The sequence below is a fragment of the Puntigrus tetrazona genome, chromosome 14 (assembly GCF_018831695.1).
Source record: "Puntigrus tetrazona isolate hp1 chromosome 14, ASM1883169v1, whole genome shotgun sequence".
In the NCBI taxonomy this organism is placed as follows: domain Eukaryota; kingdom Metazoa; phylum Chordata; class Actinopteri; order Cypriniformes; family Cyprinidae; genus Puntigrus; species Puntigrus tetrazona.
In genome coordinates, this window is record NC_056712.1 from 21,095,735 (window position 1) to 21,122,736 (window position 27,002).

General features: G+C 37.5%; 1 protein-coding gene across 1 annotated transcript in view; it reads right to left on the bottom strand.

The window, feature by feature from the left end:
• Positions 1-3,544: 3,544 nt before the first annotated feature.
• The window catches only part of kdrl (kinase insert domain receptor like), a 38,117-nt gene continuing 14,659 nt past the window's right edge, over positions 3,545-27,002 (bottom strand). The window contains exons 11-30 of the mRNA XM_043256991.1: positions 26,051-26,171; positions 23,050-23,158; positions 20,865-21,152; positions 20,106-20,252; positions 19,846-19,971; positions 19,254-19,360; positions 18,727-18,862; positions 18,023-18,127; positions 15,767-15,880; positions 15,589-15,677; positions 15,345-15,498; positions 14,661-14,758; positions 13,987-14,109; positions 13,493-13,604; positions 11,728-11,827; positions 8,964-9,069; positions 8,234-8,355; positions 7,540-7,618; positions 7,333-7,433; positions 3,545-5,253 (exon numbers count right to left, since the gene is read on the bottom strand). Of these exons, the coding sequence (XP_043112926.1) occupies positions 5,076-5,253; positions 7,333-7,433; positions 7,540-7,618; positions 8,234-8,355; positions 8,964-9,069; positions 11,728-11,827; positions 13,493-13,604; positions 13,987-14,109; positions 14,661-14,758; positions 15,345-15,498; positions 15,589-15,677; positions 15,767-15,880; positions 18,023-18,127; positions 18,727-18,862; positions 19,254-19,360; positions 19,846-19,971; positions 20,106-20,252; positions 20,865-21,152; positions 23,050-23,158; positions 26,051-26,171 (2,515 nt within the window). The 3' untranslated portion in view covers positions 3,545-5,075. The remainder of the gene's footprint in view (positions 5,254-7,332; positions 7,434-7,539; positions 7,619-8,233; positions 8,356-8,963; positions 9,070-11,727; positions 11,828-13,492; positions 13,605-13,986; positions 14,110-14,660; positions 14,759-15,344; positions 15,499-15,588; positions 15,678-15,766; positions 15,881-18,022; positions 18,128-18,726; positions 18,863-19,253; positions 19,361-19,845; positions 19,972-20,105; positions 20,253-20,864; positions 21,153-23,049; positions 23,159-26,050; positions 26,172-27,002) is intronic.

A 27,002-nucleotide genomic window follows, 5' to 3' on the forward strand; every position in this document is an offset into this window, starting at 1 on the left:
ACCCGTTCAACCATTGCTGGACGTTTTACTCTTTTACTCTTACTTAGATATTTTCGCCAAAAAGTGTAAACGTATAAGACGTATTTTATGTTATTTATTTCTAATGTTGGAAATTGCTGTCTGTGCTGAATATATATATATTCATATATATGTTTGGTGAGCACACGTAACAGCTGCAGGCTAATGAAGAAAGCGACAGGTTGGCTCGGAGACTCAACACGAAGCGCAGTGGCGCCCTCTGCTGGCCGATTCTGCAAGAGCGACTTAAAATGAATTAAAATCTAGTCGCCGCACGTTTTTATGATACATTTTTTGACAGCCTACGACACGCTATATCTCCGTCGTTTCCTTTACTTTTTAAACGAAGAATGATCTAAAGATGTCATTACAAGCTCACCAGCACAACCAGTGAAAGATCTCCAGAGGGCAGCATCCACCAAGTCTTTTGTCTTCTTGAAGTTACCTCGCGTCTTCGGATCACTGAACAACATCACATTTCTGTGCAGTTATGTGAGCCGCTTGATATGATTTCGTGTAACATGTAATCAGATATATTATTTGCCTAATGTTGTAACATTCGCTATTCATTGTCAATGTTAAAACCTGTTACGCGTGACAGGCGTTTTGGCCTGACTATTGTTTGGATATGACTAAGATAATGTCACAGTAGATTGCTTGTTCCACATAATCAGAAACAAATCACTAAAATATAGACCAAAGCATGTGCCTGCGTGAGGGAAGTGCCAAAAAAAACACACTAAAGAGAGCCTGCCCAAACTCGTTTTAAGATGCTTTGGCTTTATTTAAGAAACAACACTCTCTCTTAGCTGTTTATCTGTTTTTAAATGTTTTATCTTAACGTTATGTGAGACTGTTGAAAGTTTGCGAGCCTTAAATAAGGACGGAGATGGATTTCAGAGAAAGGGAAGAGGTTTTGTTTGTGCACAGTTATAATGATGGAAAGCGTTCAGTTCTCTTCTGTCTGAAGGAAGAATGCTTTATCTGAGGCTTAGAGATGATCTCAGCACGACAGATTTACAACTTTCTTGGAAACTTGAAAATAACAACATGTGTGTCCCAAATGTATGATGGTTTGGGGACAGATCGCACTCAAAATAGTTGAAATTATGAAGCACGTTTTCTCATTTGCTTTTCCACGATGAGAACTGGGTCATGCTTTTCTTAAGAATGTTGCTAAATGTATATTTCTTCGTATAAGCTTCGTTGGAAATATGTGCAATTTTTAACATACTATAGCTAAAATGTGGTTACAAATGACACATGCTTATAAAATTATGTATTCAACAAATCTCAGAACACATCAGTCGCTCTAAGGCAGCATACACAAGAGCAATGGAAAAACATTCATATATGAGCAAGAAGACCATGAAGGCAGGATGAATGTATATAATTCTGGTGAGACCTTGCTTTTTTCTGAGGGTTTCTGTTAGACACAACCACGGACCCCTTTAGTTTAGCGTTTGTACTCGAGTTAATAAAAAGCTTTTCTCACTTTACCAACATTTGCAACAGTTTCACATAACCACCATTTATGAGTTCATTATCAGTAATCCCATCTTGTTTTTCTTTAGAACATAAATCAGGAAAATATTTGGCTATCCTGTCAAATCGCACACGGTATCTTCTAGACAGCTTTTGCTTCAGCAGAGTTCCCATAACGCTGTAGATCGGATGTTTCTGAATTGTTTTCGATGTCAGAATTCTTGACAGATTATAAACAGTCAATTTTAGTCATCGAAACCCTGCGGGGACAAAAAGAATTTACTTTGATCTGAAGGCCAAAGTCTAAGATAACTATTTTTAAGACAAACAGTCTGTGTGATTTAGTCGGAACTGTCTGACCCTGCCTTTGGGCGTCATGGGAGTTTATTAACATATTTAGGGCTATTTGTATTTTGGTGCTAGCTTTCTGGGAAAAGGTGGGCAAAAGCCATATCTGTGGCGACTGAGGCCTACCCCATTGTCTCTGGCTGTAGGTAAGAGGTACGGATGTGGTTCCCTCCAGCCGTGATCCTGCCGTACCCTGAGCTCCCTCCGAACGCAGCGTGGGAAGTGTGAGCGGAGGGAAGAACGCTCCATTAATGGGAATTACACAGAGGAAGGAGAATGGGGTATGATAGGATTTCAAGGCATTCTGTTTTGTCACTGATTACAGGAATGAGTTTTGGCAGACCCCCAAAGGCTACAATATACCACCTCTGTTTTAGTGATTAATGAAGTATCTTGCTACCGGGGGGGCTATCTTCCTTGGGAAGGGACTCTGGAAGTGGCAACACGCAGGGATTTACACATTGTTGAATGAGAAAAACAAAACGGTCCCAATAGGACAGAACCTTTAATTAGATGCACACGTGATGTTTTTCCTCAAAGATAATTTTAGGAGATTCCATTATGAAGACTGCAATTGACACTCCATATAATACAAAGGATTAAAAATTGACAGAGGATTCTTATATTGTGAAATATCATGGCATATCATATATACGTATTATAATAATATAGCAATATAGTATCTTTTAGTGTATTGTGAAATAATATTACAATCTAATTTAACTTAACATTTGTTATTATCAATGTTAAAACACTTTTGTGGAAACTGTGTTACATTTTTTAAGGATTCTTTGATGAATAAAAAAGTTCAAAAGAGCAGAATTTATTTGCAATAGAATTGTGTAACATTATAAAAACCTTTTTATACATTTTTTGATCAACTGAATGTGTTTTTTGTAGTAACTTCTGTAATAAATCTTTAATTATGTTATATAAAGTATGTTTAATCATTAATTATATCACAGCAAAGACAGACAGACAGACAGACAGATAGATAGATAGATAGATAGATAGATAGATATTTATGTGTTTAGTACTTTCACGTAATATTCATATTGATTGAAGGGAAATTGAGAAACGTGATTATCTGCAGAGCTCGGAGACTGTATGTACTTCCTGTGAGCTCTGAAAAATACGAGGTGTGCGTGAATGCCACGTTTGCGCTTGTAGCCAGAATATGATGAACCCTAACCCTCCCAACATCCTTCCCTTGTTTGTTTATAGCTCATATTCCTGAATAAGTTTACATGTCTCACAACCTTCATAACAATCCAATAACACACCGCCAATCCTCAATAAGTCAAGTGAACTTTAACAAAGCACACGCTGTTTATCTTTAATATGACAAGCAGAAACGGCAACAATATGCACCTCGTTCACCTTTAGCGTTTTAACCCCCAAAGCTGGGGGGCACTGTTGGCCTTTTTGTGTTTAGAGCTCTGTTGTGATGGGAGTGATGGAGAAGCCCTTCCTCTTCTTGCTCACAGAGGTATTGTCCTGGTGACAGACAGACTGCCGTCACCTCGCCCCGTTCAGGAAATGTGTCTCTGCAACCAAGGAGCAGGAGGAAGAGCGCACAGATGACACACAACCTAACCATCTCCAGCAAAGAATCTTAACCTTACTGGAAATATGTATAGAGTTGTCATTGTTATGTACTAGCACAAAGGCAATCATGACTCTGAAAAGGTGCTATATATAAATATATAGATCTTTATTTATGCTTGGTTAATATTAAAATACAATTATAATACAAAAACAAATATATGTAGAAAATATCAGTGCATACAATTTTACTTCACAAACACCAGTCAGTCAACATAACATTATTGAAAGCATCACTTGGCAGTATATACATTTCATTATTTGGAAGACAGTTCATCAACTATGAATGTAGTACTTGGACTTAAAACAACAATAATAATAATAATTAGCAATAACGGGCATATCTGCTTTTAGAATTGTTAATTTAACCTATGCAATGATTCCCCACCCATTCCATCGTGTTAAGGAGTTAATACTGATAGCACCTACATGTGTGCACATTATAATTATTATAATTATCACGACCATTTATAGTGACCAGCCTGTTGACAATATTATAGCCTGCCCTGCAAGCTTTAGTAGTATTTTAGCACAAAAGACTACCGAATCAGTAACAGAATACGTTCCTCTGGTTAATAGCTGCACAACATATTACATGCTGTTATGTATACAGTAGCATAAACAACAAAAATATGGAAAGTACACAAGGCAGTGTAACTATTGTTGAACAGAGCAAGGCTGCTTTATTGTGGTCCAAATTTGAACGATAATTACCAGAATGTTTCATATTAAATGTGCATGAACAATTTACTTGCTAAGGCTTTAGAAACCTTTTTCACAGTGATAGACTGAATGATAACAGACATGTGTAAGGACTAATTTCTTTAAAATGATCCAGATTAAAAGCTATGATTATAAAAATACTATATGCAGGAACCAAAGTGATTCATTTTAGCTCACTGAGCAAGGCTGGAGCAACAGAACCTGGAAATATAACGTGCATCCGTAGTGTTGATGATCAATGTGTCCTGCAATTTCAGATTGAGTTCTGGGAAGGAATTTTTTACCACACATTCAATTATTCATGATCTGCGGTCTTTGTTTGACAATTGCTTCTGACAGAGTAAAATGTGAGTGAAATTTATTCTAAAGAAAAATATTTTCCTAAAACAAAAAAAAGAGCTTTAGTGAGCTCCGAAATAATTTTAGCAAAATAAAAATAAAATACCATATAACCAAAATTCCAGTTTTCATTACAATACAATATTTATCTAGAAATAAAATAAGAATTGCCTTTGTCCTCTCATTCTAACCACTGAACAAATTATTTCATAATTAGCCACCATTCTGCATGAAAAATGCTATTTCTCTGGGAAAAACAGTGCCGTTATTGTCATAAAATGTGCTAGTTGTGTTCACAGTAGACTGCAGGAATACCTGAGGTGGTCCATTTGTATGTCAGACTGCCACAATGATATGAGCGGCAGCCCACTGTACTCAGACACTACCATGAAAAAGTGCACAGAAAGAGAAAACGTGAAACTCTGAATGACCAAGATCAATCTGAAAAAAGTGTGGGAAAATAAAAAAGATCTAATGTGCGGAGACAAAATGGACCCAACCAATCAGATCCTCCAAAACTAGGTTAGACTTCTGGTGGCTAAGGAGTGCAGATGAACTCAGACGGGTGGTGTGGAGTAACGGACCACATAGTTATAGTCTGGAGGTGGGCTATGACATTCCAGCTCAGGGTCGAGAGAGGAGTCCTCCAGACTCAAGTCCAGTGAAGGAACAAGTGGTGGGTATTTCTCCTTCTCGCCCTCCAGCAGAACTGACTCCTTGCTTTTACTCTTCATCCTGTGGAAGAATCAAACCGATTAGAATTCGAATTCCAATTGAAATAGTATTATTCTGTTGTACTTTGCCCTGTGTGTTGCTAGAACTCTTCATCTGAGGTCAACGGGTCAGACACCCTGGAGGGAGTCTGTGAGTTTGCATTGCTTTTAGTCTCTCAAGGGGTGATAATTTGCAGTAAATGCCTATGCCAAACGACATGTATTGGGGGTTTGTACAAAGTTTGAAGCAGAGCTGTCAGTGCCGAGCACTTCGCATATGTGCATACTAAATGTGGGAGTACCAGGTGGAATCCAGAGGCACAATGTGAAGGGAGAATCTTGGACGTAGCAGTAAAGCTGTAGAAGGTCAAAGGTGACAGTGATTGAGTGGGTCCTCGGCAGGGGCCGCCTCTTTACAATATATACATCATTCTCTACATGCTCCGAGTGGCTCTTTTTTCCCATGCCTGTGACCATGGCAACTTGTGCATGGATTTGCCAGCTGGTTGCAGGCTGTGCCCAGCTTTTCATCATATCGTGTTGGGATGAGGAGGGCACTGCACATGGAAAGTCAGGGGAGTGCTGACAGAGTGTTTTTAATCAAAACCTGTTGATCGCGTTCACTTGTAATTAAACTAGGCTCATCAGTCATTGCAGTAGAGGAATTTCAAAATGGTGTGGTGTTATTAAAACGTGTTACATAGCTCTCTGGTACTGCTTTCATCTGTCTTTTGTATCATGCTGTGGGCAGTTTCTTTTCTTATAAAGTAATTGTTTCATGTTTAGGATTAATTTTCATTGGTTACTTCAAAAATACTCGATCTATACACTACTGCTCAAAGGTTTGGTGTTGATGAAGATCATTTTTAAGCTGCAATTATTTGAGCTATATTGTGAAATATTATAATTTAAAATATCTATTTTTTAACTATTTAAAGTCCTAAAGTATTAATTTATTTTTTTTATTTTTAAATCATGCTGACCCCAAACGTTTGTGGATAATAATCATATAATATAGCCCTGGCATTGTGGTGTACCCACTCTTGCACTCAGCTGCCCTTATCTAATGCCAATCACATATTTAGACTGAACACTTCTAAACATCATGACCATGATTAGTCAGTTAACCACTTTGCCTCTCCAGGCCTGAGTCATAAACCTCCAATCAGTAAGAGATTATCACTATTTGTCTAGCTGCAACTGGTGTTCCAAAACCGCTGGCCTCAAATATTAGGATGTTGTATAATCCACAAGGCCTTGAATGCAATTTAGAGGATAACCTTTGTAGATTAACCCTGGCCTTTGCTGCACTGGAAGACCATAAATGCTGTCTCAGATCTCAAACGCTTTAACAAAACCAAGGCTAATCCAGCCCAATGGCCTGCCATTAATAACTTAAAAGGCCACCTTCACTTTAGTTTTCAGCGCCATTTGCCCTGGGGCCCATTTCTGAACAAGTAATGATGTCTCAGACCCCAGCATACTTTAGTCTGTTGTTAATAAATTATTAGGTTGGTCTCAGGCAAGAACTGACTATGTTTTTAAGGGGATCATCTTAATTTTTTATTAAGCATTCAATATATTCACATCTTACATTCTGTAGCAAAAATAATAAAACTAAACTAAAAATAATAATATATTGCAATCACATTCATTCTCTCAAATACATCCTAAATAAAATTAAGGCATGTTATTGTATGAGATGGCCATGTGCCATATCTGTAGCATGTTTCAGCGATTGAGTCAGAGGCCATTACGACCCAGGCGGTACAAACAAAGATGCTAGTCACCAGACCTTACAGCCAGCTTTAACAAGTCACACGCCCAGCCCCTGCTTTTGTTGTCTGGCTGTTGAGATTGTCACCTTAGGCAATATCTCTCCACTGTGCCATTGTCTGAGAGACTCTCGCGCAGGCACGTCTCCCAAAGAAAAGGGGTAGTGGCTGGAGTCGTGTGGAGAGTCGTGGGGGGACTGTGTATGACAATTGTGGCATCTACATTCCAGCCCAGTGGGAGGGTCTGCAGGGCATATGACGGCAGACCTACCCATTTCGGTGGTCCAGGCAAAAAGTCTAAATAGGAGTGAATGTACAATACTTACGCTCGGGCCATGAAACTCCTGGGTCTGGCCAGTGACTCCAGACGCTTCAGTGTCTTCAGGTCATCTGAAGATAGACCTATTCCGCTGTCAGACTGGCCTCCCTGTGAACAACCGAACAGCATTTAACCACAAATGCTATATATTTGCATTATTTCGCAGTGCACCTTTTCTTATGAAGGGGGATAGTGTGAAAAACCAGATTTTCACCTCGTGGATCTTGTTGGTTCCATTCTCTATGATTACTTCATCAAAGGTCTTCACACTCCCTGGGCGGATCTTCAAGTTCCTAAAAGCATCAAATACTGCGTATCAGATCAGTGTGGAAGGTTTCATATGACATCATGTCTGGCAGATCCAAACAAATACACGAAACACATTACAGCGTTCGGTATCACAGTTTAAGTTCAATATTGTGCTGTATGAAATATTTTAAATCTAATTTTGTGCAGCGGGGTAAAGCGATATCGCTTAAATTCAGCTTAAGGGATAACAGGGATTGCAGCATTTCAATACTATTCTGTACAAATATACTTGAAGGACCTATGGAAGCACAAGGGTTGGATAAATATTATCTTAAGTAGGCATAAATCCTGAAATCCTGCATTTGTGGCAAAAGAGGAAATTCCTTGAGGGGCCTACGAGTACCGTTTCTTATCAACAACCAATTAGTGCTTTCCTTCACTTTTAAACCATTCTGGCATTCCAGGCTGTTAGGATGAAGTGTAGTGCATGTTTGAAACAGGAAAATGTATGGAAACCAGAAAATAGATGATAGACGTTATCTGCAAAAAACTGATTTCTAATAGTCCTCATTAATATTGTCATTCCGAGTGATTATAATTATAAAAACAAATCAGTCTGAGCATATATTCATTAAATGGATAAGACAAAGCTATCTTACCATGCTGTCCCAGAGTGTCTAAGAGAGACGGGTCTGGTGGAGGTTTCCTCTGTAGGGCTAAGGTTTAAGGGGTCTGCTTTGGTCAACAGGGCCGTGTTGATTGGGATGTAGTGTTTTCCCTCCTAAGAGAGACAAGGTGTTTAAACTTTCAGCTCATTTTAAAACTGTGACATCACCCTGCATATAGTTTTATAGGATTCTGGAGGAATCTGTATATAAATCTGCAAGGGAATGTGTGAATATGTTTTATGGAGATGATGTTATTAAGGGCAGTCCAGGCAGTACACTGAGCATGATTCCTTATGTGAGAAAGAGGGAGTTTGGATGGCTTCCAAATCAGATGGCTTGGAATATGTTTTGATTTCTACGCTGTGTAGATTCATTCCTTACCTACTTCTTGAACTAGGAAAAATGTTTCAAAACATACTGTACCATCAATTTTTCTTCTATGAAAGTTTGCATGACTTTGTACTTAAGAATACAGGATTGTATGTGTACGATACATTTTTATGTCTATGCCCGTATTTGATATAACATACACTACTATGAAAAGAAACTTGTTAGATATTGTAATATTTCACAATATTACTGTTTTTACTTTGCCTGTGTAATGGCAATACATCTCTCATCCCATAAAATCCTTGTGGTTTTGCTGTGGTCAGAATTAAACGTTTAAATACAGTCTGTGGGAAACCCATGCAATGTAATGAAATGAATGAAACTCTCTTACCTGCTGCACACTAGCTTGTAGCAGATCTCCTAGCCTCTCTACCAGCTCTGTGAAATTGGGCCTCTTGGATGGTTCTCCATGCCAACAGTCTAACATAGTTTGATATCTAGGAAGAGACACAAGCATGTGTTAAAGAATGTCCTTTGAACAGTGTTTAATACACCATAATCATAAACTGCAATTCATCAGCAGCTAAACATAACCTCATGAAATACACCCTTTGCCTTGACCTCTAGGTCAGTCTGCAAATCCGGTTTATCCAATTATTTACAGTCATCAATAATATTCAATGCGTGACAAGAGAAGTAAGGCTGAGTGTTTTCACTGCACCCTTCTCAGGGTGAGAGTTTGTGTTGAGAGGAACTTCCTCCTGCTTTACACGAGCTGTCAGCATCTCTCTCCACAAGGGACGTCTGGGGTCCTTTATTGGATTTTGCAGCGGCCTATAATGGTTAAGTTTATCTGAAGGCTAAGTTTCAGTTGTGAAACACTCAGGCGTCAATGCACTCACTAGGCATTTGAGTAAATGATGACCGGCAATGATTGAGCTGTATCCTGTTTATACTACGGTGTTGCACTCACAGGTCCTTATATAAATAAAGCCTGTTAACCATGAAACTCTCTGATCCCATCTGATTAGTACAACTTTGGGCAATTTGGAGTATGGAAAAATTACTGTACTAGTTGATGACTCATTACTTCCTTACACTAATCAACTAATATATCCATCTGGGCTTGAATGAGGTAGTGATCAGAGAGAAGGTATTCTTCTTGTGGGCTGTGTAGGAGATTAGCAGGAGGAAGTAGGACTTCTAAAATTGTTATTTTAATAAATCCAGATGGAGCGACTCCTTAAACTAACAGGAAGTTCAGAAAAATGGCAAACGGTGGTTCCTCTAAAATCAACGATACACCAGGATGTTCTATATCCTCTCAAGTTGTGCTCACACTTATGTAAATGAAAATGTAAAATTAATTAATGACAGCCAATAGCATTTAGCTAACTGTCATACTTAAAGTCAGATAATTCTACCCAGTCAACATTTTTAATGTCCTTTCAATACTTATGATAAAAGTTTCAACTTAAAAATTGGACAGGGACTTATGAACTTATGTTTAACCTTTAGGCAAGAACATATCTTGATCACTGTCTCTTCTCTCTTGAAGAAGTGTTAGCAGTGCTAAAGGTGATTCAGAATATTACATTGGCCAATATCTGCAGTGCTAGTTGACAATTTCTTTGAAGTTGAATAGAAAGACTTCTGAGTTTTGGCTGTATTTATAAGGGCCGCGTTCAATTCAGGTCTGAGGTCTGGACTGAATTTTGTAGGTCATCTCCAATCACCATCTTTTACGACCTCTTGTTATGTTCAATTGTCGTGTGTGATTGAAAATGTGAGACAACTCGCATTACGTGCTATGTTTAAAACATAAGCACTCTGTTCAGGTTTCCAAGTGGATATGATACAGTTACAGAATATCAGATATAAAAAATTACCACCCTGAACTAGCCCATAGTTTCAAAACAAAGATTGAGTAGAGCACTTCTTTGACAGCAGTAGGAGTTGTTATTGAGAACAGGCTGTGAATATTCTTTCTCAGAATAAGGGCGATTCAGTTATGTGCACCTATTTAAAAGCAACACTAATCTGAACTTGTCCGCTTCACTTCCTTTCCTCATTTAAAACTGATACCCTGACCTCTTCTCCTATATCTTGTTACATCTGAAAACTTTTAGATTTTGGTTTGGCTTGCTCTCTAACCCTGTAATCACAACGGGAGTATCTTGCTGGCGGGGTTCCCTGTATGATGCCCAGGGGCCCTGCCACTGTGTTTGGCCACCCCTTGCTGCTTAGGTAGACCAAAGCCTTTAATGTGAGCTTGAGTTTCAGCTGCATTGGTGTAAGTTAGTAATGGATCCCCAGCACACATCAACTGCACTATAAACTAGCTGCCAATCAGAAGCTGCTTCTTTTAGTCAGTGAATAATTGATCTGTTTCCATTTAAGTCTTTGGTCTTGTGTCAAAACAATGAAATGAGATATTTCTGCTCATTTCAGCTGTTCAACTGTATTGATAGGAGAAGAGATTCTTTCCCCAGAGTGCAGATTTAAGCTAATAACCTAAGCTAAGTTTTGTAGGCAGATACAGAGAGAGATGAAGTTTGTTTTTGGCTCACACAGAAGGAACTCCATGAGACTTAAAAAAAAAGAAATACCTAAAAAACTATTTAAATGCAAAAAAACCCCAAAAACCTCTCTCTCACTCTCTAATTGTTTCAGTTTATATATATATATATATATATATATATATATATATATATATATATATATATATATATATATATATATAAATAAACTGAAACAATTAATCACTTGTGTTAACGTGCTAATTTTGACAGTTTTGACAGTATAATTGATAATAACATATTGTTAGAAAAATTGTTAGAAAAATTTGAATATATATATATATATATATATATATATATATATATATATATGTATTTTTGTAATTGTTGGATACATTCAAAGTAGGAAAGCCACGTGTTTATGTTATAATTGTTTTTTTCTGTTACGTTTTAACATATTATTTAACCTGCTATTTCTCACAGCAAATCTAAATCATTTGTGTCAAAAAGCTTCAAAAAGTAAAATAATCTATACCCAGTATGGCAGTTTTGACACAGCAATTGCATGCATACTTGACAAAGAGCTTTCAAATCAGGACTGTCTGACATTGGTGACACAAGCAGAGCGACTCTTACATTTCAGAGGAGGAGTATTCAGGAGCTTTCATCCTGGTGCCCTCCTTCAGTCGGCAGCAGAATTCCTCATCAATGTGTAAGCCAGGGTAAGGGGAGGCACCTGGGGAGAAGAAAGAGAATAATGTGGTTATCAAGACTTTTCCATGAAATAGAGCTCTGGCCACTTCAAAGGGTCTGACAAGAAGCTCGCTAAACTGTGAAGTGGGTTGGGAGCACAGAGAGATCAATGGAAAGACCTCTGCACAATCAGCATCAGTGGGGCCGATTTGACTGAACTTGGAATCTATTTTCTCCAGAAACACTAAATTATTAAGACAGCGTGAATTTGCAGACTGTTGAGGCTTTGCTGTGCACTTGCAAAAACCATGATTCATGAAACAATATTTTCATTTTCTTGAGTGAAGTCCTTTTAATAACATCTGATAACCACTAAAATATGCAGATCATAACAATGAATCTCGGACAAGGTCAATCTTTCATTAAACTATGAACTAAACCCCCTTCTGACATAGATTAGGTAGTCATTAAAAACAAATACATTGACAGCGCTTGAAATCTCCTGCAACTTTGGGAATAGAATGCAGTAGATGTGGAGCGCCTAGAAAAACAGGGACAAGAAATTCAATTCCACAACACAAAACATGAGAGTGTACTTTGGGTGCGGTGCAAACTTTTCTCCCATGGACACTATCAAGTAGCAATAATAATTTTTCTAAACTTTTCGTGTAAGTCTATTTGACACCAACTTAAATCAGTGCAGCCCAATAGTTGTGACAGCTCAGAGTCATCAGTTAAGATCCTATTCCTTCTATATCACTGATAATGGATTATTTATATTGCGTTTTCCTATAAATGTTGCTTTATTTAAACACGCGAAGTCACGCCCCTACCATTTTCCCACAGAGTTCATTGCATCCCAGTGTGAATGTAGATTTGGGGGAATTTTACTGTTGTTTCTGTTTTTTCCGTTATGCATTTAAAAGGCAAATCTTTAAAAACACATTTATTTTCAAAAGTCTGAAACCACATCTAGAATTTTAGAGATTTAAATATCCAATTTAGTGGTTATCTAGCAAAACACGCTGTTGAAGTTCACAGATTGCACTAGTGGAATGAAAATTGTTTTTTTTTTTCAAGTTGACAATGCAATCCTTTTTGTTCCCAAAGGAAAATTTAACAGCAGATGACAGTTATAGCCCTCCACATCTGGAGAAGGTTGATAGCGCAGGGCACCTCATGAGCAGCCTGTTTTGTGCCAGGTGTCTTTGATTGAGGACCCTTGAGTTCGTTTTATTTCCATTTGGATGAAGTGCAGCATGTGCTGAGTTGCCTTCCTACTTCATGTGTTTAACTTTGAAATGAGTGTTGAATCCTGTCTGGGCTTTTTGCTTTGGTGTAAAATGCACCGAACCAGTAAAGCAAACAAACAAAGTCTAAGAGACGTCTCTATAGAAGAAAGGAAGGAGCCGATACTTTGTTTCTTGGAAAACCTCAGAACAGAAAACACTGTTCCAAGAATTGAAGGCCTGAAAACCATAAAAGCTTGAAATGATACTTTAATCATTTCATAATCGAATCTCCCCAAAATACTGAATCAAGATTGTGTGTGATAACAGTCATAATAAAATAAATAATTAGAGAGTATTTTAACCTTTTGTAATTGTTACAAGTTCCTGAGCTGTTGCAACAGTGCTGTGTTTTTCTCCAGTGAATAGGTGAACAAAGAAAATGCGAGTTACGTTTTTAGGACAGTGATGATATTTACCAAGAGAGAAGATCTCCCACATAAGCACTCCAAAAGACCACACGTCACTCTGAGTGGTATAGATCTTGTCAAATATCGCCTCTGGAGCCATCCACTTTAAGGGAAGTCTGGCCTATAAAAAGATAAGCGGACCATGTTACTCTCACCTGTTAAGGAACAACACCCAATATTCATTTACATTCAACAACGTGTAGCTTATAAACTGCTGTCTATTTGATTATACAATCTGTATGACGTCTTGGCTCACATTTGACTACAAGGAAACATCCTTTGACCATAATAATATTATCAGGTCTTATAAAATGACTAACAGCACGCCAAAGACTCTTGGCATTAACCAAAACATTTTATCTGTTTCCAGATGAACATTCACAGTGTCAGTGTTTTTTGGACCGTTATCATTTGCGTCCATCACACTAAGTAGTTTTGAAACACTGTGTGTCTTATAAAGCCTAACTGCACCATGAAGTAATGGGATAATCTTCCACACTTACGTCTCCTTTGCGAACATAATCTGGGTCCTTGTATACATCTCTTGCGAGTCCAAAATCGCAAATCTTCACAACATTGTTTTCAGACAACAAGATGTTACGTGCGGCCAGATCACGGTGAATACACTAGAAATAAAAGAGAGATCCTATTACATTATGTTTTACCATACTAAGTTTAATAAAATAGCAGGATTTGATTGTATGTTCTTTCTACTCTCAGTGTCTTGACCAGGGAAAGGGACTGTAGTGAAGATGCGTTTTTTGTCTTATTTGAACCATGTGTGGCATTACGCTGTCAGATGAAGCACATGATGGAAAGCTGTGTTAATGTAAAACATATGGAACTGCCATCAGGGAAACTCTGACCTGAGGTGAGATTAAACCACATATGCTAAACCGCATCTTTAGTATGTGGCAATTAATCTAATCTGTTGGATATGTGTGAATTAGTGTGTTGGATCAATAAAGTAATTTGGGTTTTCGTATTCTGGAGTTTTGGACAAAACTTCTAAAAGTGTTGCCAAAACACAGAGATTGATTATTATCGTAAACATTACAAGCCAGAAAATTATTTAAAAAGGAAATTATCATTAAAATAGGCTGCCATAACAAACTAAGAATACAACAATACATTACAAGACATAGAGATATTTCTCATACAATCCTGAGACGCTTACTTTTCTTGAAGCCAAGAACTCCATGCCTTTAGCCACTTGAAAGCTGTAGCAAATCAAGTCTTCTAGTGTGAGCACTTTCTTATACAAATCCTCTTGCTCTGCAAGAAAAGGGTAACAGGCTATTAGCTAAATCAAAACCATTGTTTCATTATGCAAGATTTGGCAGGCAAAAAAAGAAACAGAATTTCTAAGAATCTCTTTTGCAACCGATCTGTGCTGTCTCTTATCCTTTAATAAAGTTGTAATATTTTTGTCTTCATAATTCTCCTGTTTACTACGGACACATCCGATAGGGAGACATGATGAAACGACATCTTTTTTTAGATCCGGACTGCGACGTGCACTTTGTCAATGATACTCAAGTGAGGGGCTTGTGGGTGGATCATCCACCTGAGTAAACAGTTTATCAAAACCAGAAATAACCGGCATGGGACAGCACGACCCAATGTACCCGCAGCAGACTAGCTCTGGTCTGGGGGAAGGAAATTAGAAAAAGCTCTGCGCTCAGTGGGTGACAGTGGCTCATACAAAATATCAGTTGTATTTATGAATCCCTGAGGAAGCCACCTATCAGATTTAGGGGGAAAAAACAATCAGCGGAGCCTTGAGAGCAGAGAGGGTGGGGTGGAGGTGAGGGGTTGAGAGGGAGGAGGGGAGAAGGGAAGGAAGACACTCAGTCGCTACCTTCCTCCTCTTCCTCCGAGTCGCAGTAGCTCTTATCTTCAATGAAGCCGGAGCTGGCTGAACTTCCGGTGCTGGCCACGCTCTCCAACCTGCGCTTGATGAGCTCGCTCAGATCACACCCGGAGCTGGAACGCAGAGCCTTGCCGTCCTGAGACTGTGGGTGTTATCAAGTAGACATTCCCATCAATACCGTGCGTCATCATGTTAAATAATTGCATAAATGTACCAGATATGTTCTGCTTACCTTGTAAACCACAAAGTCACCCCTCCTACTTCTCAAGTAGTTGGAAAGGTTTCCGTACTTGCAGTATTCCACAATTATCATTAGTGGACCTGAGTGTACATCAAACAAATGCAAAAAACAGTGAGGAAAAGCGTTAACTTTTTTTTGGTTGGATTTTCTCTGTCAGCTTTCCTCTTACCTCCACGCTTTGTGCAGGCTCCTAACAGATTGACTACATTGAGATGATGACCAATATGGATCAGAATCTTCAGTTCAGACATTAAAGCTCTCCACTCATTATTTGTAGCTCCGGCTGTTGAGTGTAGAGGAAGTTGGAGGAGAGGATAAGAAGAAAAAACTAATTAATGGAATGTCTTGCATGTTCAGAAAGGATTTTTGTTTGGAATGTTAGGAAAAGATGTTTATTCAAAATCCTGACACAACTGTAGCTTAAAATTTAAAATGCTAAACTGTTTTAATTTTACAAAAAAATTAAGCTATAATAATATAGACAAAATAATTGATCTCTCTTTCTCTCTTTAAAGATATACACAGATAATAAATTTGTATTTCGTATATTATATTATATATTTTTATTTATATTTGTCCTATAAATGAAATTAAATCACACCAAAAATAGTTTAATTAGCACTTTGAAAATCAGGATAAACATCAAGTTCACACATGTAAATTAAATCACTGGAAAGTATAAAATTAAAGTTCAAAGCTTGTCACTGTGTTTAAAGAAACCTTAAACAGACAACATAATGCATGCCATAAATTATAGTGGACAGATCAACATCTGGCAGCAACATTGTAATAAGCTGTCTAAAGGGGAGAAACCACACTTTTTTCGGCTTTTTGGTAGTTTGTACATCATTCTGGGGAAATATGTGGTCAGGAACACTATCCTGGTGACCTTCTGAGGTCATGAAGTCAGACTGGAGGGCTGTTGTTTTAACACGTCAGGTTTCCTGTGGTTTAGACCCATCAAAATGACACAGGAGAGATATGTTCACTATGGGCAGTAATTTGTACATGATTCATACCAAAGACACTTTCCAGTGACTTTTACTGAGAGGAATAATGATGCTCCTTGTTTCAAAGTAAAGGAAGGAATGAAACCAGCATGAAGACTATTCATGATGTCAAACGGGGGGCAGAAAAATTTGCTTTGCATTTCAGATTTTTCAGGTTTTGGGTAATAAAAACATACAACTAATGAGACACTGACTGCTTATCTAGCAAGCCTATATCATACTCTGGAAATAAATTATATATAGACGGTAGATTTAATCATTAGAATGGATTTAAATGAATGGAACTGCTTTTTATTAAGAGGTGACCTGTAGTAAGGAGGCATCAGTCTTGCCTTAATGCACAGGGAAGACAAATATAATAACACTAGTAGGAATGTACATCTAATGAATCGAGAGATTTATCATCATCAAGAACAGAAAAAACACCACCACCACCAGAGCGGCGCTCATCACTCTGCAAGAAAACACCATCACTACAAACAAACGCTGCAGACAGCTGACCAGACGACAGAGTTTAAACAAATACAATCGCAAGAGGATACAGTCCTACTAGACCAAAATATTTATTTTAGTTGAATGCATAATAACACAAATTCCCTGTGCTGACTCGATATTGCTGTATAACAGTGGACATTTTGGAAATATGGCAATAAAATAGCAAACACTGACCAATTACGAGAAAAAAAAAATGCTGTTTCTGGTTTGGAGGGGTCTAAGAAACATCTGCTCATGGGTCAGCGATAAATGCTACGTGAGTATTTGCACGTTCAGTTCACTTACGTATGTTATTGTCCAAGGTTTTATATCTGTGGACTATCACATGAAGCATGCAATACTCTGAACAGCTGCTAATTATCTTCATATGCACTCAAGAAACATGAGCAAATACGAAAAGATTAACTATGGACTTCTGCTTTCAATATCTGATTTACATTTGCATTCAATATACCGGATCAGTGTATTCAGTGCTGCCATAAAAAGCCTTTACATTTCAGTCTAATAGAGGAAATTTATGATGTGAGAAAACTTTCAGGAATGTTGATTATGTTCAACTAACTATTTTCTGTTGTTGTACTGCATTTCTGTTGATCTGATAGCATTATAGTGTGAGGTCTAAAAGTCTGAAACCACAATCAAAATCTGGGAAATAAAACAAAGATCAATCTGAAATTTCAAACAAAGAAACGCTCTGGTGGATTATGCCTAGGTCACTAATCAAATAAGTACATTTTGTAAACATTTGGGGTTTTTTCCACTGAAGCACAATGCTCGTTGGATCACTCTCCAATTCAACAATCATAAGATTACTTTGAAGTTCATGCAGCTGATATCATTAAAAAACAATCACGTCAATTTTCAAATTGTAATTTATTATGGTTTTTGGAGCCCATTAAAACAAAACATGTTGCAATTACCTTTCAGCATTTTCACTGCCACCGTTTTGCAAGTAGATATCTTGTCTATGCCAAATGCAGAGGCCTCTACAACTTTTCCAAATGCTCCATGGCCCAAAGTTTTACCTGTTACAGAGAGAAAGAGCGTCTACATGAGCTAGCGTGTCCTGGGGGCTCATAAATCAGGCAGGATGCCCTGTCAGGAAAGATGTGAGGCTGTAATTAAAACAGCCTGCAGAGGTTGGGACTGCTTGACTGACCCTCCACTGAGAATTCATGGAGCAGTTAAGACTGAACGACTGAAGCGACTTGCTGATAAATAAAAGCATAATATTTTCTTTTGAAAACTTAGGCAACCCTGATGCCCACCATTCTCAAACAATAGGCAATTAAAGTGCAGAACGAGCAAATTGCTTTGTGTATGGATAAGTTTATCTTTGTATTTAATGGCTCTTTATGTTCAGTACCACAGAGATTTCAATATGAATCAATCATTTTAAATTAAATTCTTAAATTAAAGTCATATGAGCTATGTCATCTACATTGAAAAATATAACAAACATTGAAAAAGTTACTACTTAAATGAAGCATAATATCTCTAATGAGTCTAATGAGCTATGAATTTTGAATAAGGAAAGACTTGAGTTCATTCTAGTTTATATCAGATGCTTTGCTCTCAGAGGAAAATGACAAAAAAAAATGACTGAACAAGTCTTTAAACGAACCAAGCCTGAGACGATCTCTGGGGAACTCCCATTTGTTGCTGTCATAGGGCAGACGATCACACTGCTCATCAAGGGGGATCTGGTCGGGATCCATGATGATTGACAGATACCCCGTCTTTAAATCTGCTGAACTTGGCTGGCAGAAATAAATGAATATTTCTTAAATCAGAATATTTAGACAAAATAGAACAGAGTTCTGTCATTTTTCCTATGTATAGCTGCATGACTGTTTCAGGGCTAATTAGACCATTTCACACATCACTATATGTTTTGAGAGAAAACCAAGTAACAGATAAAACAACAAATCACTGCAAGTTACATAAGCATTAGTAAGCAGACTAAAAGATAAAGTATTCAGAGTAAACATAACTGGTGTAACGTCTGTTAAAAATTCAGCTCTGCCATTAAATCAATAAATTGCATTTAAAAAATAAAACAAATAGGAATCCATTATTTAATTACATAACTATTTACTTATTTCAAAATCATCGATAGTTCAGGTAAAGTTCACACAAAGTTTACCTTACCTTTCTTAATTTTCGGATAAAGAGAATGAGCATTATCCAAAGAAATGTTGCTGCTGCTCCAGTAGACACTAAGATGATCACCTCAATATTTGGTTTACCATCTTCTCCTGTGTGCAAAATAAATATCAGACATCACAATGTTTTTTGTCAAACAAACTTTATCTGCATCGATAATCACGTTTTTAATAACATCTGTACATATAATCACATAACAAGACAAGAACGTTGTTCATATTAAACCCCCTGCTTCTCTATTGGTCATTAATGAATGTCCCTAAAGACTATGAAGAGGTCAACTCCCTTTTGAGAGGACCCTGACTTTAACTCCCAGAGGCCCATCATAAAAGTCTGGAATTTGCATGGTATTTCTGGCAGCCTTAGTCTGTCGTTCTCATTCAGTGGTTATTCAAAGTTTGGCCAAAAAAGGCTTGTCTTGTTTACTGGAATGGTTGTCACTGGAAAATCAGGGCTTAAGATTTTTATAATTATCTTCACAAAAGAAGAGAAAATTCTAAAACGGGACAATTTACACAGCTATGATAATCTGAATGAGGAATACAGAAACAGAGGCAGATGAAGACTTGGTACAGACCTACTACAGTAATGACCGCACTGGTTTTTGCTTCTCCTCCATCATTGCTGGCACGGCATTCATAAATGCCCTCATCATCCTTCTTCACCCTCTCAATGATCAGAACGCCATCTTTTAGAGTGATACCTGAAAGCAGTATTGAAAGATGCAGCTTATAAAATAGATTCAGATTCCTGATAGAAATATCTACATTTAAATTCACTGTAAAATAGCTTGAGTTCACCTGCGACCACACATAAATCCATTTATTGCTTTCTCACCTGGTCCCTCTGTGACAGGAGTCTTGTCTTTGTACCATTTGATATCAGGTTCTGGCACACCCTCAGCCAAGCAGGCCAGAGTTAGGGTGCTGCTGCTGTTCACATCCTGATTGGTCAGATTCTGCATCAACATGGGCCTTTGCCTCTCTGTGTCAGACAAGAGAGAGTTGCACATTTTTCTCATTTACATGCCACAATTATTTAGATATCAATAAAAGCAATTCATGCACAAAGGTTAATTATAAGAATACTGCCAAAATCTTTCAAATAAACATTATGGCTTTATTATTATTTTATTTCATTATCTCTACATTAAAATGTTACATTAGTTAAAAAAATATTATTCATTAAATACATGTATAAAACATAAAATTAATTTAATAGATAAATGCAGTCATTTGATTCTAAATAATTTTCACAAATGATAAGTGGCTTAATGTCATAAAATGCTTGATATTAATACAATTTATTTCATGTAATTTTATAAATGTATATTTGATAATAAATGTATTATACACTTTACTATAATAATTCTCTCTATATTTATTTTTATTTATAGTATTGTATTGCATTTAATTATATCAATTGTAAAGGTCATACAACTGCAAGTATAACAACAACAACAACCCCTCTTTATGTGATTCACGCACAGTTGCCATTTGTTTCTCTCTGATCAGTAACATAAGCTGGGGCTGACATTACATCATATGATGCACGCTGATGCTTTCATAAAGATAAAATTCTTTGGTTCAAACTCACCATTAATAGTCAAGAGAAATGTTGTATTGACCACTTTATTGGAGTTGATATTTAAAGCCTGGCATTCATAACCCGGTGTGTGGTTTCTCGAGACATTGGGCAACTTGATGGACAAAGATATGGTGTACGGCTCGATCTGAAGAGTTGTTTGGCCTTTGGGCACTTTGTGCCCCTGTGGTCCATACCAATGCAACCTATCGTGTAGGTATCTTGTGCCTGTGCAGGTCAGCGTAACGTCATCTCCTGCAACAGCTGTCGAGGGCCCAATCTCAAATGGCTGTTCCTGATCTAGGAAAGGTAAAAGAAAAATAAGACATTAAGAAGCTGTATGGAAAAGAACAATTCATTGAACATGTCAGTCAACATGATGCATTTATTGCGTGCTTTTCATGCATAATCTGTAAATCGACAATCAGAGAAAGCGTGACTAATTCACAAAACATATGGGTCATGAGGGACCTGAAACTACGCTATAGAATACTGTTGAAAGAGATCGCCGTACTCTGGCCTGCACTACAAATACAAAAGCTGTACGCTGCCATGCCAGGAATGTCAAATTTGCAGTTATTTCCTGTTTCATCACTCCTAATTGGAAGCATGTTGCTGGCGAATGGCGGCAGTGATGGCTGACCTGAAGCATTACAATAAGAACCAGGCTAAGGCCAGGCCTCCAGGGAGCCGGCAAAACGCTTGTTTATTCGCAGCAATATACGTCCCACCAGAGGAGACAGCTGTTATTACTATTTCATCCCTCTGACTAGCATTCCTGCACACAAAGTCATCTTCACCTCTTGCATAGCACAGCATATTCTCTGGGGCTTTCTGTTATGTTCTGTTCTGGAGACATGCCACTTGACATCCTCCATTTTATCTTCTGTCTCCATTTTTATTGCACAGTTCTCATTTTTCACGCTTCCCGAGCCTCGGCTGCTATTCATTCCAGCTCGTTTTTCCATATCATTCTAATCTAGGCAGCTTTGAATACTTTGACAGCCGACACACTCTTCATTATGTAACTCAGTGAATGGGTTTCTCATTTCAGACACATCTGACCCCGGTCAGCTACATATAACAGTGATTCATTATAAAGCAGAGTTTGGGATTCCACTACCACAGTCCATCCCAGAGTACGTAAGCAGAACGGCAAGCGGACTTGTAAGCCTTAGCCTAGAGTAAGGAGCTTTTTTCACTGCAAAATTGTTTCAGAACTGCTCTGTCATAAGCATAACACATGTTAATTTCCCAGTGTACAGTTACAAGCCAGCCAGATTTCAGCATGTAAAAAAACACAGTGTTAATAGCTACCTGATCTCATGGCATAAATGTACCTTGGTGCACTTTTTAGTGAGAAACTAAATATGTACTAATAAGTACTTATCACAGCAGTTTCCAAAAGAAATGAAAATTAAAGGCAGTAAAACTCAGAGACCTTTTACTTGAAGATATCATATCCAGCTTCATATCTATGGGTTTTCATAGCTGGTAGCTCACTGAGTACAGAAACGTACTTCAGAGGCGAGGAGCTCTAGTTCAAATCCTGTCTATTTATGGTTTGACAAAATAGTTAAAATCTGTGTAAACATATTGCCTTTTTACAAATGCCTTTTTATATAATTTTTCATTTTGCATTTGTTAACACTATAGGGTAGGTTTAGTGTTGGATTTGGTGTAGTGCATATTTCCAACATGATAGAGCATTAACTTCTAGCAACAGTCATTAACTTTTAGTGGATATTTCAATTCTGAAAGGCCACAATACATACCTATATCAACATAATAAAAATGTGCCAGGGTTAATTTAACCTTTGCTTTAGCGTCACTCAGTGGACATTTCTCGTTGAAACTGCGGCAAAATGTACAGTAAGACGAGTAAAAATTGTCTTGCACAAAAAGTGCACAGAGGTACATATATTTATGAGACCAGATTGGTTAATACACTATTAGCAGTTGTACCAAAACAAAGATGGGATTTGTGAAAAACTATTAGATCATTTAAAAATACAAAATGTGCTGGGAAAATTAACAACATACTGCATGATTATGAGTGTGAGAATAACAAAAAAATGTTTAGTTGTACAGTTTTTTTAAACATGAAAACTGTGGTAGAATAAAATTAACCAAAACTGTCAAACTTTAAATCAAATTAATAGAAGCAAGTTGATACAAATGAAAATAGTCCACTTACTATACACATAAAAAGGGATTCTCATGGTCCGGTTCCCGATGTCATTCTTTGCTGTACAGGAGTAGATTCCTGACACATTAGCTGTTTGCACCATCAGAATGCTTACAGTCTAAGGAAATGGATGAAGATCATTAGGAATGTAAACCAGTAATTTGAAAACATGACACAATATTCTTTTAACAGGAATAACACAGTATCATGTCTCAGTACCTAGATGACATTAAACTTTGAGCATTTATTTCCTGTAAACAGATGGGTCATAGAACTAAAATACTGTACAACTGGACCTTTTTTATACTCCTCAGCCTCCCACTTTTAGTAGACATCTGGAGTTTTAAGGCCAAATGCAGCACACTGAATACCGCACAGAAGGTGTGCCTGTGTTCCATGTCATTTCCTGATACACATTTAAAATGCCAGGTTTAATACTGTCACCATTCAAGTGGAACTCATTAATAGCCATGTAGACATAATAATAATGCTGATTTTTGGAAAAAGACCAGATTCCAGAGCTCTGTTTTCAGTTTCAAACAACATCTGTTTTCCTGGCCATCACATCAAAGGTATGAAACACTCCGGGTGTATTTCTGGAGCGATACACTCATTTTTCAGCTTACTTCCTGGGGTTCACAGACTGTTTATAAGACGCATTTGAAACGTAAGAAGCATGGCTTTGGCTCTGAACAACACGTATTTAATGTTTTGTCTGTTTCAGTTTGTAAAGACGTAGAACAGTAATATTTAATGCAAAAGAATTTTTACAAAGGTTAGGATTTCTTTTGTACACAACATTATGCTCCTGTACAGACAGAAATGAGGTGTGGAGCTTGTTTAATGTAAATCTGTGGACGTCTTGTAATATTGCTGTTTAGTCTTACATGTAGCTGAATTTAACTGGCACACTGCGCTAAAATATACCTGAAAAACAAGAAGCATAATCGGCATACTTTTCAGCGTAAACATACCTCTATTCTATGATAAGTCATTTCATTATAAAATGCGCATTATTCGTACAATGTTTTGAATAAACTCCTGAGGGACATTTACCATTTCTCTCGATCTAATGACGTAGTCAGAAATTTAAAGTGACTTTTCTATTTTGTCTTTTACTGTGACGACCCTTTCTTATTTTGGAGTTACAAGAAACCATCACGGATGCACTCTTACCAGGCTGTTATTCACAGGGTTGGAAAATTTATATGAGGTGACAGAAAGGAATTCACGCTAAACAAATCCCACCCTGTTAAATGGGGCCTTGTTATCACTGACCGCTGTGCTTTATCCCTGCAAAGCATCATCTATTTGTCACAAAAGCCTTTAAATACAGCAAACCTCAAAATTTACACCTATTCCATAGTGAGAACTAACCTCCTAGCACAAGGGAGGGCAGGCATGATTGGTTTTAAATGACATTCCTACTGGGAGAATATACTGCGTCACATAAATCTTGCTGTGAGGAAAATCTTGCTGTAAGCTTATATTTTTGCTGGTGGCTAAAAATCATTTAGAGCTTTTAGCTGATGATTTGCAGTTAAATACATGGTTGACCTGGTAGGTTACAGCAGCTCTATGTACAGTCACAGTGAAATGTAGAGGAATGCTACAAATGTTTTGGGTGAGTGGTTTTGGTAATAAGGCCTCCTGGGATGTGTTCCATAATGTCTGCAGTGTTCACTGTAACATTTGCCAGCACAAGCAAAGGATGATAAAGTGACAAACGAAGGAGATCTGTCTAAGCAAACAACTATGGATACTGTAGCAATCTGGATTCATCCATGCAGTGATAGGGTCAAATTAAAACAGGGCCATTGTGAACTCTACTGTGTCCTCAAAGCTCACTCTTGGTTTTCACACGTTTATGTGATTTCAACACATCGGAGGGACCACAGTGACCGCCCTGTACATAAATAGCATTTAAAGTCATCTCATGTGTTTGAAAACAGTCCTGAAACAATCAACAGTCGGTGCATGAATAGTCCTGGGAGAAACTTCTGTTTATGAGGATTTTACTGGCTTCAGTGCGCTCAGTAAGATGGACTGATATATCAGTATAAACTCTGTCCTGGGGCACCACTCAAAACAGCAGCTGCCCTGTTTACTGGCCTCTGTTCTCCACTGAAGGTGACTGAAGCGTAACATAATTCACAGCAGAGCTAAATGAGCCTCAGCTATCAGTTCCATTAGGGGAGAACACACACATAGTCACTCACATGCACACACTGAATGTCATTCTTCATTACTCTATTGATACTTCAGCCAAATAAGACTGCTGAAGCAAACTGAGCTCTCTAGAAACATAATGCTGATTATTGCTTTATTGTGGTTTCTTTATTATATTGAGACCTATTTTCTCAAAGCGATTTCTAAAAAGGCAATTTAGTAATGTGAACGTTCAATAGACTTTATGAGTTTCAAATGGAAGACAGATGTATGCTGTATATCAGATTTGGATTCTTCACATTCACTTCTAAATCAGCATTTTTCCATGAGCATATAAAATGCGGCATTTTGAGGTCAACTATTTTCGGCCAAAATGAAGCTGAAAGTATAATTAATCTGGATTAGCAACCCAGTTTCTGCATTATGTAAAAGCTTTGGTCTTAAATGTTTTTTAAACGAATACGTTTCCTCTTAATTATTTAAAGTCAACAAAAAAGAAACAAATCTTTAACATTTTTTAAGGTACACTCAGCATTTTTTATGTAAACCATATTTCTGTCATCAACAGTATGGCAGTTTGCTGACACCAAGCTATGTGGGTGTAGCATCATACATAATGTTCAGTTACCAACACCATTGAAGCAATGCAGCATTCCCATTATTCCCATCTCATCTTGATGAATCCTGCTCCACGAAAAATAAAACAACTACTTTTCACCTCGTGTGAGTGTACTTTTTTTAAAAACATATATTTATTTTACTCATAAAACTTAATCAAGGGAACAAAAAGAAGTGCATCTTTCCTAATAAATAGCAAACCTACCCATACTGCAATTCATACCTTGTTTTTGCTTTTTAATAATTCAATCTTGTTGCTGACATCCTTAATCAGATTATGAGGATAATGGTTGTGTGATTCGGTGGCATCTTCAACAGGCAGAGGATCGGTGTAAAGTCTGCACCTATCAGACAAAAACACACATTTAGACAAATCATAATTGTTTTAACAACAATTTTAAATAATGATATTTCTGCTCTGGAGTTTACAGAGGAAGTTTTTGCCTTTTGTATCAAAGCAGGATGTACACAAGGAAATACCAAGGCATACAGTCATAAGATTTCAGTGAATACCCTTTACTTTCAATGAGAAACAGAAAACAGGTCTTTCCTTCCAAAAAATATTGTTGGGCAAATTAACCTTTTTAGTTAACATCTTTCATTTATCGCTCCCACTTTATAATAGGTGGCCTTAATTTACTTACATTTAAATTAATCAGTTGTTACAATGCACTTATTGTGTACATATGTTTTTACATGTACTTATATATTTAAAAACACCTGTATGTAATTACATCTGTAATTAATTTCTGTAATTACATTTATAATTACACTGTGGAGCCCGATGAATGAATGTTTTTTTTCTGAATTTGAGGGCCATGTATTTTATGCCTTGAATCGGCAGGAGACCAAAGAGCTGTTTTGCATCAATCTGAGCGGAGGAACAATCGGATTAATGAGAGTCGAGGTCGGAGAGGAAACCTCAGCGTGACAGGAAGGGCTGAGTCATGCGTCACCGTTCAAAGGAAACACCCCCACTCTCTGGCCGGCTGAGATAAGGCTGATCCCAGACCTCCATGGTCAACAAGGGACCACTGATAACTTCTCACAGCCCCTTGATTAAGAAGACTTCTGAGAGATCACCTCTACGAGTGCAATAATGATATCTCTAATATGGGACCCTTGGAAACACTGATTTTATGGATGCTTAATGGCACATTAACTAAAATATGATC